The sequence below is a fragment of the Sardina pilchardus genome, chromosome 14 (assembly GCF_963854185.1).
Source record: "Sardina pilchardus chromosome 14, fSarPil1.1, whole genome shotgun sequence".
Classification (NCBI taxonomy): Eukaryota; Metazoa; Chordata; class Actinopteri; order Clupeiformes; family Clupeidae; genus Sardina; species Sardina pilchardus.
Window position 1 is genome coordinate 24,880,619 of NC_085007.1, and position 12,349 is coordinate 24,892,967.

The 12,349-nt window shown below is 50.9% G+C and overlaps 1 protein-coding gene across 1 annotated transcript in view; it reads left to right on the forward strand.

Annotated features, from left to right (window-relative positions):
* The first annotated feature begins 2,894 nt into the window (after nucleotides 1-2,894).
* mbd2 (methyl-CpG binding domain protein 2) overlaps nucleotides 2,895-12,349 on the forward strand; it is a 47,190-nt gene continuing 37,735 nt past the window's right edge. The window contains exon 1 of the mRNA XM_062554948.1: nucleotides 2,895-3,404. Coding sequence (XP_062410932.1) covers nucleotides 3,289-3,404 — 116 coding nt within the window. The 5' untranslated portion in view covers nucleotides 2,895-3,288. The remainder of the gene's footprint in view (nucleotides 3,405-12,349) is intronic.

Below are 12,349 nucleotides of genomic sequence, written 5' to 3' on the forward strand. Positions count from 1 at the left end.
TTGGCGGAGCTTGTTTGCCTCACAGACCCCCATCCCTTTCAAAACCAGCCCAGAACAATGAGGGGCGCGGGGCTCCCCATGGTCGTTAGCGTCCGGCGCGCTACACTGAGCTCGGCCATTGTCAGCCCCTTTGATGTGGCAGTGGGGAGTGAAGAAACGGTCATTTGGGGCTTCATTCAGATGGAGGCCGAGCGTAACGGCGGGGGGTGGGGGCGGGGAGCGGCAGAGCCGGTGCTGCCTGGAGGAGAGGGAAGCCACGGTGTCGTTCACCCCGAGGCCACACGAATATCTTTGGCCACAGCGAACCTACAGGACTCAGCTTTCAATACATATAGGCACAGCATTAATATATAAGTAACAAAGACAAAGCTAACATTTCTCAGTTGGCATTGCTCTTTCATCAGGTGTTCTCGTGTTTATGGGAGCTCTGTGTAGTTACCATGGTCGCAGCTAGAGGCTCCACCCCAAAAAAGTCCCAAAGGTGTAGGGCTATGCTTAAACATGTCACAAACAGACCTGGCCAGCCATGCTTTAAATTGCTTGCCTTTGAGGCATTGTTTGGGTGGTTCAGTTGTTGCTGTGCTGTGCCATAATGGATACAGTCATAAGTAGTCTCTTAGCTGACTAAAAGAGTGGTCATTGCAGGATAAATGCCACTGTCGTGCAGTGTGTGAATATTCCATTATAGCTCTACAAAGTGGGCCCACACTCTCTCAAGGACTCACTATACAACAGACATTAAGATTCTGATTTCACATCTAATCCAACCACATGCCAACTGTGAAGTGGCACACTTGTGCGGTTATGGCAGACGTAATGAGATCTTCACCCTCTCCTTTCTCCCTCTCCTCATTTCTTTAACTGGCAACCGTTTTTCCCGCTTGCAACTCAACGGCACATTATCCCAACACTCCAGTTCGTGTCACACACACGCAGGCTTTTTACAGTTAGCCCCTGGGCTGTGTCACAGCGACGTGAGCGATGGAGGTCTTTGGCACACAGGCGCTGGTTACCATTAAAGGACCGGAGGGATGGCAGAGCGATGGCATTCTTTGGCAGAACAGCTTGGGATGATCGCGTCCAACTGGCAAACGCTGTACCTGCCCAGAGGACAGAGCTATGTCCGCGGCCATTTTGGCATAATTATATTATAGACTATATTTGGGAAAGAGATGCTAATACAGCGTGGAGCTCGAGGGGAAAGAAGGTGTTGAGGAGGGGAGAACATTTTTTTTTTTCAAAGGAAGCTAGTTTGTTTGAACATCTGCCGGTGGGAGGTGCCCATTTCTTCCAAACCCCCAAAGACATGTGATACTTGGTAGGCCAACCATCAAAGTTGTGCATTCCAGCTGCCATCAAACCCTTTCCAACACACCATTACCAAGGCAGTATTGCTCATTGTTGTCCTGTGCTTAGGGCTTGAGTGCTTAATTTAATTTTGATTCGTTTTCACCATTAATCCACTTATGTGAATTACCCAAGAAATGGCTCCTTTTTTTGCAGTAGCTGCAGTGTGATGGAGGTCCTCTTGTCAATACTTCCAAGTAGCAGGTCAAGTTACACACATGTATAAATCAGTTTGAGATGCATGTGTGTGTGCAAGACTATTTTGAGAATGGGGAGACACGATCGTTCAGTGTATATTTGGAATCTAAAGAATGGAATCAGAGTGACACGTGCTTACATGGCCACAAGCACAGAAGTGTGGAATGAGTTAGACTGAATATTAAACAGTGTAGTGTAGTGGATGCATACTGTAATGCAGTGTAGTGTAGTAGCCACTGTTACATTGACATTTCAACCATTATATAAAAACTATAGAACCTTGTTATAATAAGAATATTGTGCACTTTTAGATGAGCTATGGGCCTTGATGTTGCGACTTGGACTATTCAAACTGAACACCAGGTGTCTATTATCAAAATGTGTGGGGCACTGCTGTTACTTCAGCAACACCTGTAGGCTGTCAGATGAGATCAGCTGATCAAACCAAGATTCAACAGTGTCACAGCCAACACATCAATTCACTACTAGAGCCTCACCATTTTTCACTCTGACACAGGCTCCAAGTAGATTCATATGGCAAGATGGCCTTTGCATATAGCCTACAAATCATTTCTTAAGTGGGCCACAATACAATAGAGTGATTTAAGGAGTTTAAGTTACCAACTGTATTTTGAAAGGCATGCAGTGACAGGTAAATAGACGAATTAATTATGATCATAAATTAATTATTGGACAGTCATTTACCAGTCGCTAGAGGGGGTAGTTCGTCAAGATGTAGCCTATAGCCTACTACAGGGCAAAGAACATTAGCCTATTTGACTTTGAGGTTTGAGGTTAGGGTCCATTACCACGTGATTTTTAGGGTCCATACCATACCAGTTTAATTATGTCAGGTGAACAGTTTGTGACAACATACATTTACATCCAGTCTTGCTATTACATATTTACTATCACACTCATTTTGAAGAATGATGATGTCCGTACAGCCTACATTCTCTGGGATTGTTGTTTAGTAGGCTAGCCGACCAGCCAAAGGGTTGAGTTCAGTAAGATAATACAAGTAGGCTAGGCCATATGGGCATGCCATCATCACAACCCTGTCACCAAACAAGATGAAGCAACTGCATTTGCCTGTTGGGAACTCCTACTAAAACTGCATTCATCTCAAACATTCTGTTCTCACCTTTCACTGCCACTGTCTGAAACCAAGACTATACCCGAGGAAGACCACTTCGAGACACGTAGCTTTGCAACTCTCCATCCACTATGAGGCGATGAGTGTTCGTGTTGCATCATAGCTCTGACATATCCATGAAATCTAAGGACGACCATACGTTCAGAGCTCTTTGGTAGGGTAGGTGGTAGTAGCGAGAAGTGACGGGAGGCTTCCACGGGAGGCGGGGCGACGTGTGAGCCAACGACTGTGGTTGCCAGGCGCTCGGTCGGAGTGTGGGAAGTGCTGAAATTTCAGCGCGTCACAGCATTACTTTGCCACCACCGTTGACTGACGGACTTGCTACCGCCACTGTCAGCTAGTGTAGTTGTCGGCCGATGTGTTATTAGTCCCACCGTCCACTGTTACAAAAGGCATCGTTGAAATCACGCGGAGCGTTAATGCAGAAGTTTAACAGCTGAATGATCTGCTTCGAACCACTTACTTCAGTCTAATCTCTCCTCAAGTTCAGGTTAGCCTGCTAGCTCGCTCGCTAGCAACTTCTGACTTGGACCCCTTGTAATTCTCACTGGCTGGGGTATTCCCTCGTAGTCATAATAGCCACCTAAATGATCATGGAGAGGAAGAGGATGGATTGCCCGGCTTTGCCCCCGGGTTGGAAGAAAGAAGAAGTGATCCGGAAGTCGGGACTTAGTGCTGGGAAGAGCGATGTGTACTATTACAGGTAAAGTTAAATAACGTTACATTTGAGTCTGTTACCGAACTACATAAATAGAAGTGGGAGTTTGAATCGGGTACAGCACTGCTCATAACCAGAATGATGTGACCTCCTGGACGAACTCCACTCCCTAAGTAGCAGTTCGTTGGCTAACTTTAATTGATGTGATGCCATGAAGTGGCAAACACCCACCTAGCTTAGCTCCTGAACTTGCTGTCTTGACGTTCCACAGTGTTACAGTTGCAATAGGTCATTGACACTGACCTGAATTGATTAAATCGGAGACATGGCAACTCCGCTGTCTATGATATGATCATTGATACAGAAATTGATATGCCCTGTTGCCCTCAAGGCTCATGAAATTCAGTTCATGGGAGTGGACACTTAACTCAATAGTTCAGTTATCTTATTAATACAATAATAATTTGTACTGGTAAACTAAATACTGGTAAATAATGCTGTTGATGTTGAAATAGCCCAGCTGTTGGGTAACCCCTGCAGCACAAATCTGATGGTTCCTTACATCATGTGTGAGTGACACATCTTTTTTGTATTGTACACATCACCAATTCACTTATCTTGACTCAAATAGTTACCATACATGTATCTAAAAATACACACAGCCACGGTGTTTTGTGAAACTAGGCTTTGTCTGTAATGTTGATGATGTGACCAACTTGTCGTCAAACTGACATCTTTTGTGCTGGGCTAGAAATGCAAAGCAACAGGTATCGCTGGTCCGCCACTGAAACTGAAAGTGCTTGACAGCACTAGTGGGGCTCTCACAATGACTGTCACAGACCACTGGCCTGCATTGTGCGTCACGGAAACCAAACCTCTAAAGTCTTACTTCAAACATTTGTGTGTGCACTGGGTATGTGTGTGTGTGTGTGTGTGTGTGTGTGTGTGTGTGTTGGGGGGGGGGGGGGTCCTTTCTTCCTCATCGCTCATCTGCCAGCCACAGCATTCGTTAGGCGGTTGGGGTGAAGTGTTCCAGTAGAGTGATTCCAAATGTGTGTGTGTGTGTGTGTGTGTTCGCTCACTTGCACCATGGTAGACACAGGAGTGTTAAATCCTCTCTTGAGAAGAGTTGCTTTACCCGTCGCTCCTCCTCTGGTAGTGGCGGCCCCGTCGCCTCGGCGGCATTCTGCCGGTGGCCCCCCAGGGCTCGGAGGGATTGTCAGGCCCTCCACTGGGAGTGCCGGGGGACGGCAGGCCTCATTCTTCTCCTGCTCGTTAAAAGGTGCCCCTCTTTCTCATTCAAATGAGCGGCTCTGACGGTGCCGAGGAAGGGAAGTGCTGCGTGTGTGTGTGTGTGTTTATATGTGTGTGTGTGTGTGTGTGTGTGTGTGTGTGTTTGTGTGTGTGTGTGTGTTTATGTGTGTGTGTGTGTGTGTGTGTGTGTGTGTGTGTGTGTGTGTGTGTGTGTGTGTGTGTGTGTGTGTGTGTGTGTGTGTGTGTGTGTGTTTGTGTGTGTGTTTGTGTGTGTGTTTGTTTGTGTGTTTGTGTGTGTTTGTGTGTGTGTGTGTGTGTGTGTGTGTGATGGTGAAACTTTGCCGTATTGAGATATTGTCCTTTGTGCTTGATGGTGACACTTCTCTGTTTCGAGATATTGTACTTTGAGTATTGGTGTGGCGTCACTGTTCTGAGCTACTGTTCTGTGTGTGTGTGATATTATGTGCGTGGGAGTGCTCGCGTGCGTGCGTGTGTGTATACTATGTGTGTGGGAGTGCTGCTCTCGTGCGCGTGTGTGCGTAAAGGCCAGACTTAGAACAGCAGAGCCGCCGCCAGGCATCTCGAAACGGCTACGTTCAGGCCTCGTATGGGTGTGTACAAGACCGCTCGAGTGTGTGCAGGCGAGGTGGTGAGACACAACGGCTCTTCTGCCATTCTGAAACGTGGCGTCGTCTCGTTCTCCGCGAGCGTGTTTGAGCGCGAAGGACGCAGCGGCGCGTGTATTTTCGGTCCCCGTCACATCCTGAGCTCGCGAAGGGCCAGTGTTTCTTTCCGCTCGGAGCTGCCTTGAGTCTCGAACGGCAGTCGAGCTTCCACCCCTCCCCCACTCCCCGATCCGCTCCGCCTGCCTTCGGCATGCCCGTCAAGCCCCGCAGGCAGCGCGCGCACACACACACACACACACACACACACACACACACACACACACACACACTGCACCACCGCCTGCCACTCTCAACTCTCCCATGCTCTCTCCTCACCGCTCCCCTCGAACTATCACACTCTGCCCAGCCTGTTAGAGAAACCCCCGCTGGCCCGGCTAACGACCAGCAGCCGCCCTAATGTGGAGTGGGCCGGCCGCTGGGATGTGTGGCGGCTCTTTTCTTCCCCGGCTCCTTTCCTCTTTGCCCTCGCCTCGCTCATTATGTCAGGTGGGGGAGGGGAGCGGCTTGTGAAAGGTGCTGTGGTGGCAGGGGAGGGGAGCCTTGTAAACTGATCCGCCGTCAGCACGCGTGGCGTTGCTTTTCACTCCATCTCTCCTCACCGCCCCCAACCCCCATGTGCTCGTTCCCTCCCTCCCTCCCTCCTCCCCCCTTCTCTCTTTCTCTCTCTGCACCCCCTCCCCTTCTATTCTTTGCCAGCCACTGTAGTTAACGAGCAGGCCTACACCCCCCCCCCCCCCCCCCCACACACCCCACACACCCCACCCCCCCTCTACCCCGCCCATCCTCGGCCCATGTGCTGGTGCCGTCTCACCCCCACGGATCAAATTAAGGCTGGAATGTGCAAGGCCTGTGGGTTGGACGAGCCCGCTTCCTGCTCTTGTTCCTTTGGCGTCGGCGTCCGATCGTCGGCGTCCGACCTGCGGCTCGCCTGAAACGGCACTCGTGGCAAAGGCGAGCGAGGGAGGGAGAGGGGGGGGGGGGGCTTTTTTGGCCACCGGCTCGGTTCGGCCGTCAGAGGCGGCCCCTGTCTATGAGCGGCCATGAGTCAGGGCGTCTGTGGCCGGCGGCATCAAAGCCCGCAATGTCTGACCTTCGTCTCTCGGGCAGCCAAGAGGAGATTCCATCGAAGTGTGTCAGCGTGTTCCAGCAAGAGCCCGTTGACGGAAAGAAAACATTACCAACCATAAACAACTTCAAGTATGTCAACAACAATACAGATGTCTGCCGCCCCAGAATTGATAGTACCGCCACCAGAGACGCCAGAGATAACAGAAAAGAGTGATATGAGTGTTATTAGCCACCTCTGCCTCAGAGGCACTCCGAGTACTTGGGTCTAACAATAAACAACATCCTCAGTAATGGCGTCTCATTGTCCTTCTGAGGTAAAACAATAATATGGGTGATCAAAGACAACACAAACAATGGCCGTCTCCCCCTCTGTGTCTTCTATGGGCCAGGTGAGAAGGTCTGATTGGATTCTATCCTGACTCTTGTTTCCGAAGTAGAACCTCTTCACTGAGCCGACTTCAATCCCGCACAATCCTACACAGCCAGGGATTGCAGGGATTACGAATATCGCTCATGTCCTGCCTCTTCCTCTTCCTCTTTCCCCCGCTCTGTCTCTTTCTCTCCTCCCTCCCTCTATCTCACTCTACCTCTCTCGTTCTCTCTCTCTCTCTCTCTCTTCCTGTCGCCGTCATGTCTGAAATTCTTCCTTTGTGTTTATTGTTCCCTCCTCACCTTCTCTCTCGCCATCTGGTTAGTGAGTCTGTGTGTGCGGACGATGATGAGACGCATCTGTGTCTGGCCAGTGTAGTACACACACACGGCCCTTTCCGGAACTGTCCACCACAATGCATTCAACATCCTATGAACGCATCGGGGGACCGTTTGACAACGGAGTAGACCATGAGCCCGCGGGTGTGGCCAGAGATGATAAATGGCTGTTTTTCACACGGACGGACTCGTCTAACTGGACAGTGCTGCTACTGTGTCCTTCACAGTTCGCTTGCGCTAACTGCTCTTTCTGGTTGCGTTTCTTATCTTCCCGACGCGGCTGCGGCTCATTTTCTGTGATATTCCTTCCGCTGTGCTTTCTGTGTCGGGACGCCTCTCTTCTCTGCTCTCTCTCTCTCTGTTTGCTGTCGTTCTTTTGGCGTGCCGTTGTTCCCTTGCGGCGGCCCAGGCTACAGCCAGGCTGCCACTCCCCAGTGCTTCTGAGAGGTGCGAGCCGTTATCTGTGACGTCTCTGCGAACGTTTGGTTGGGGTCAGATAGACTCCAGTCTAACGGACGAAGGGAGGTTATGCGTTTTCGTGTTTTTTTTTTTTTTTTTTGCCAGAGGGTGGAGGAGAAGGGTGGTGAGAAGTGGAGGTGGGGTGTCTGGTTTTGTTGACGCTGCGACTTGTGAAGAATGCTTGCGAAAGTCTGAGTCATCGCTGTGGGCCTGGAGCCGAAGAACTCGCTGCGGTCCTCAACTACTTCCTGCCGCCATGCACATGGTGGGCTGGTGGGCAGGGTGAAGGATGAGGCATACATGCGGGCCGTCCAAACACACACACACACACACACACACACACACACACACACACACATAAACACACACGCAAACGCATGCACACACACACACACACACACAAACACACAAGCAAACGCATGCACACATGTGCGCACACGCACACACACACGCACACACACACACACACACACACACATAAACACACACGCAAACGCATGCACACACACACACACACACACAAACACACAAGCAAACGCATGCACACATGTGCGCACACGCACACACACACGCACGCACGCACACACAAGCGCATACACGCATACGCGCACGCACACACACACACACAAGCGCATACACACACACACGCAAACGCTTACGCGCACACACACGCACACACACGCACGCACACACACACACGCACACACACACACACGCTCATGCACACACACCCTAACACAACTACAAATGTGCGCCTCGCCACTTGAGAGTTTCCACCCAGTGCTGCTGACACTAAGAGGGAGTGGGGGGTGGGCCTCTACGTGGAGACTACCAAGGCCTCAACCCCAACCTCCCCCACCCTGCCCAGACTTTCCTGGAAAAGCTGGCCCGCTGTTGTGTTAGTGGAGCGGAGGCCTGTGCCTTCAACCTTCACAGTCTGCTTCCAGAGGTCAGGAGCGAGCACTGTGAAAGAGAAAGAGAAAGCGTGAGAGATGGCGACAGATAATCACAGCGAGGGAGAGAGAAAGAAAGATGAAGGCGTGATTGAGGTCGTGCAGAACGCCCGAAGAAAAAGGGATTGTGTGAGTAAGAGGTAGAAAAGAGAGAGAGAGAGAGAGAGGGAGAAAGAGATGGAGGAGTCACTGTGAGACACCTAAAGAGAGAGAGGTTGTGTGAGTAAGAGGTGGAGAAGTTGTAGCGATATATGGCGAGAGAGAGAGAGAGAGGTGGAAGCGTTAGTGCCTTAAGAGAGAGAGGTTGTGTGAGTAAGAGGTGGAGAAGTTGAAGCGATAGATGGCGAGAGAGAGAGAGAGAGAGAGAGAGAGAGAGAGAGAGAGAGGTGGAAAGTGCCTTAAGAGAGAGAGTTTGTGTGAGTAAGAGGTGGAGAAGTTGTCTGGCGAAATGAGGAGAGAGGGTGATGTGGCTGGATGGGAGACCATGTTGTTGTGTTCAGTCCCCCCTCGGGTCGCCTCCTTCCCGCTACTGCCATCAGCTGTGGTGTTTGAGTCATCATGAGCATTCCCGTCAGCGCAGAGATTCCTGACACACACACGTACACACCCACACACACATATACATACACACACACACACACACACACACACACACACACACACACACACACACACACACACACACTGTGATGCTCGTGTCCAGGAGATGCACCAGCCTGTTTCCTAAACTTGCAAATCACGCCTTTTCTGAATCAGCCAATCCCCCAATTAAGAGTTGAAATGGCTTCCGCAAGTGCCCAGAGAGAGAGAGCGAGAGAGAAGGAACGATCTCAGTGTATCACGCTATCCCTTGGTAGGCCGACATCCGCTGTTGGCTAGCTGGACTACATGCCCGACAATCGCGCTCACGCTCTCCACACTGGGATACAGGTATCTGAGTTTGAGCACTGAGACGTTGGCCACAGGGTTTCTGGTCCTTTTACTGCTTGCTGTTCGGGCCTCCGCCGTGAGTCAGACTGACTGTGAACTTTGACTAATGGCCCCGGTACTATTGCGCACCGAGTGTACCGAGTGGCGGAGTTATTGTAGAGCTGTGTACATGTATGTTTTGTTCAATTTACGCCTTGTGTGTGAAATGTGAAGGGCATTCGCCTATACATTGTGTGTGGCCGAGTGGTGGGCTGTATGTCCACGAGCGCTGGGGAGAAATGTGAATGAGTTCTGTGAAGTTAGAACTATGTTACAGGAATGAGGGGTGGATCCCCTGATTATTTTCATTTGTGTTGACGGGAATTCGTATGAACTGATTAGGTGATTGTATGGCACTTCGTTGTTTGATAAAACCGTTACGGTTTAGAAAGGAAACACTTCCTGTATCGCTATAGCCTACACACACACGCACACACACACACACACACACACACACACACACACACAGTAGCGTACATGTTACACAGTGCAGCGTAGTAAGTGGAGTCAAATCTAATGTAGTTCCTATGCACCTTAGAGACTCAAGGAGCTCAGTGAACTTAGGTCGCAGGTCATGGCATACTCATTGCGTTTACGAGAGGCTTTGTGGATTACTATGTTCTCATCCTCTAGTGCATGCTCACACACACACACACACACACACACACACACACACACACACACACACGCGCACACACACACACGCACGCACACAACGCTACTCTACTCTACTCTACTCTGCTGTTCCCTGTTGTAGCGTCTCTGTTCTGTTCTGTTCCCTCCCGTTTTGTCCTGTTCTGTTCAGGCCGAGGTTATGTTCTGTTTTTGTCCCGTCCTTTTCCGTTCCCTCCCGTTCCGTCCTTGTCCTCTAACTGTCTTGTTACATTCCGTTTTATTTTCCGTTTGGTGTTGTGCTGTCCCCCTGTTTCTTTGTCAGACACGACACTCTGTCCCCTGTTCCGTTCTCTTGCCTTCTGCTCTCGTCTGCTCTAGCCGTGCACTCTGTGCCAAGTGTGCCGTAGTGTTTTGTGTTCAGAGTCTACTCTACTCTACGCGTCAGGGTAGTTTCACTGTGTGTGTTTGAGACACAGGGCGCTCTCTCGCTCCCCTCTCACTCACTCGCTCGCTCGCTCTGGAGTCCTGGGTCTCTCGCGGCAGAGGGAGGCAGCACAGGCCACTCAGCTGGGAGGGCCTCCCCCAGACAGAGAGGCTTTCTCTGTGGTGGGTCCAGCCCTGATTCTAGGGACCGTCCGCTACAGATATGGATCAGTGACCGGCGCTGCTCTCGACTGCTGGACGCTCGGGCCGAAGTGTATGGGCTAAGGGTGGGGTGCAGGGTTTGACGACGATGACGAAGGGGTTCTGCCGAGAAATTAAATAAATACAAACAAAGAAGCAGGAAATGTGAGCAGCTCATACTTCCTGCTTCTCTCTCTCTCTCTCTCTCTGTCTCTCTCTCAGTCTCTCTCTCTCTCTCTCTTTCTCACACTCACTCCCTCACTCACTCTCTGTCTCACTCTCTCTCTCCCTCACTCACTCACTTTCTCACTCGCTTGCTCACTCATTCACTCACTCCCTCCCTCCCTCACTCACTCACTCACTCCCTCTCTCTCGCCCTCTCTCAATCTCTCTTTCACGCACTCACTCCATCTCTTTCTCTCTCTGGCTCACTCACTCACTCACTCATTCATTTACTCACTCTCTGTCTCACTCTTTCACTCCCTCTCTCCGCCTCACTCTCTCTCTCTCTCTCTCTCTCTCTCTCTGGTGGACGTGCTGTGAATCACTCTCTGGCCGCGCGGCTAATTAAAGGATGTGCCAGGCACAGGGCAGCTCCAGCTCAGCCCAGAGAGCGAGCGAGCGAGCGAGAGAGGAAGTGAAAGACTCGACACACGCAGAAAATGGCGGAGGGGCAGCACGCCGTTGCGTCACACTCCACTGCTGGTTCCCTCGAACGCTCCCTCCCTCCCTCCCTCCCTCCCTCCCTCTGTCTGTCCGTCTGTCCGTCTGTCCGCTGCTGTTGTTCGTCTGCTGTGAAGGCGATGTGTTCTGTGTGAATCTGCAGACTGAGAGTGACTGTGTGTTTGTTTGTTTGTTTGTTTGTTTGTTTGTTTGCTTAGTTTGTGTGTGTGTGGTTCAGCCTGTGTCAAGGACCACGACAGAAAGAAAGAGTTGGAGAACTGAAAGAGAGAGAGAGAGAGACAGAGAGAAAAAGAGAGACAGAGAGAGAGAGAGACAGAGAGATAAATAATTGAGTGGTTTTCCTCACCCCGGCCCTGCTACCCTGCTGAATGCTTCCAGGAGGCCACGTTTGTCTGTCAGCTGTGTTTGTGTGTGTGTGCGTGCGTGCGTGTGTGTCCGTGTGTGTGTATGCGTGTGTGTCTGGATGTGTCTGTACTGTGTGTGTGTGTGTGTGTGTGTGTGTGTGTGTCCGTGTCGCTGTGTCCGTGTCGGTGTGTCCGTGTCGGTGTGTGTGTGTGAGGCCACTGCCTCTCTCTCATTTCTCTTCCTCTGTTTGCCCTGCGCTGGGCTGCCCAGAGAGGGTTAAAGGCGTTGCTGCTCCGCAGACAGCTGGGGGAGGGGGACGAACACAGGAGTGACAGAACAAGTGAGAGACGAAGAGGAGAAGAAGAGAGAGAGAGAGAAGAAGAGCAGAAAGAGAGGGTCTACCATAATCCCCTGCTCCCATGCCTCTCTCTGACACCACCACCTACACACACACACACACACTCATGCTTTTCTGTTTCTCTGGCATAGTGGCCCTCTGCAATAAGGCCATTGGTGTGTGTCGTGCGTATGTGTCTGTGTGAGCGGCTAAGCCGAGGAAGACTCCTGGTACTGGAAGGAGAGGAGAGGAAGAGCGAGGCGGACATGAGATATGGGTCAGGAGGAG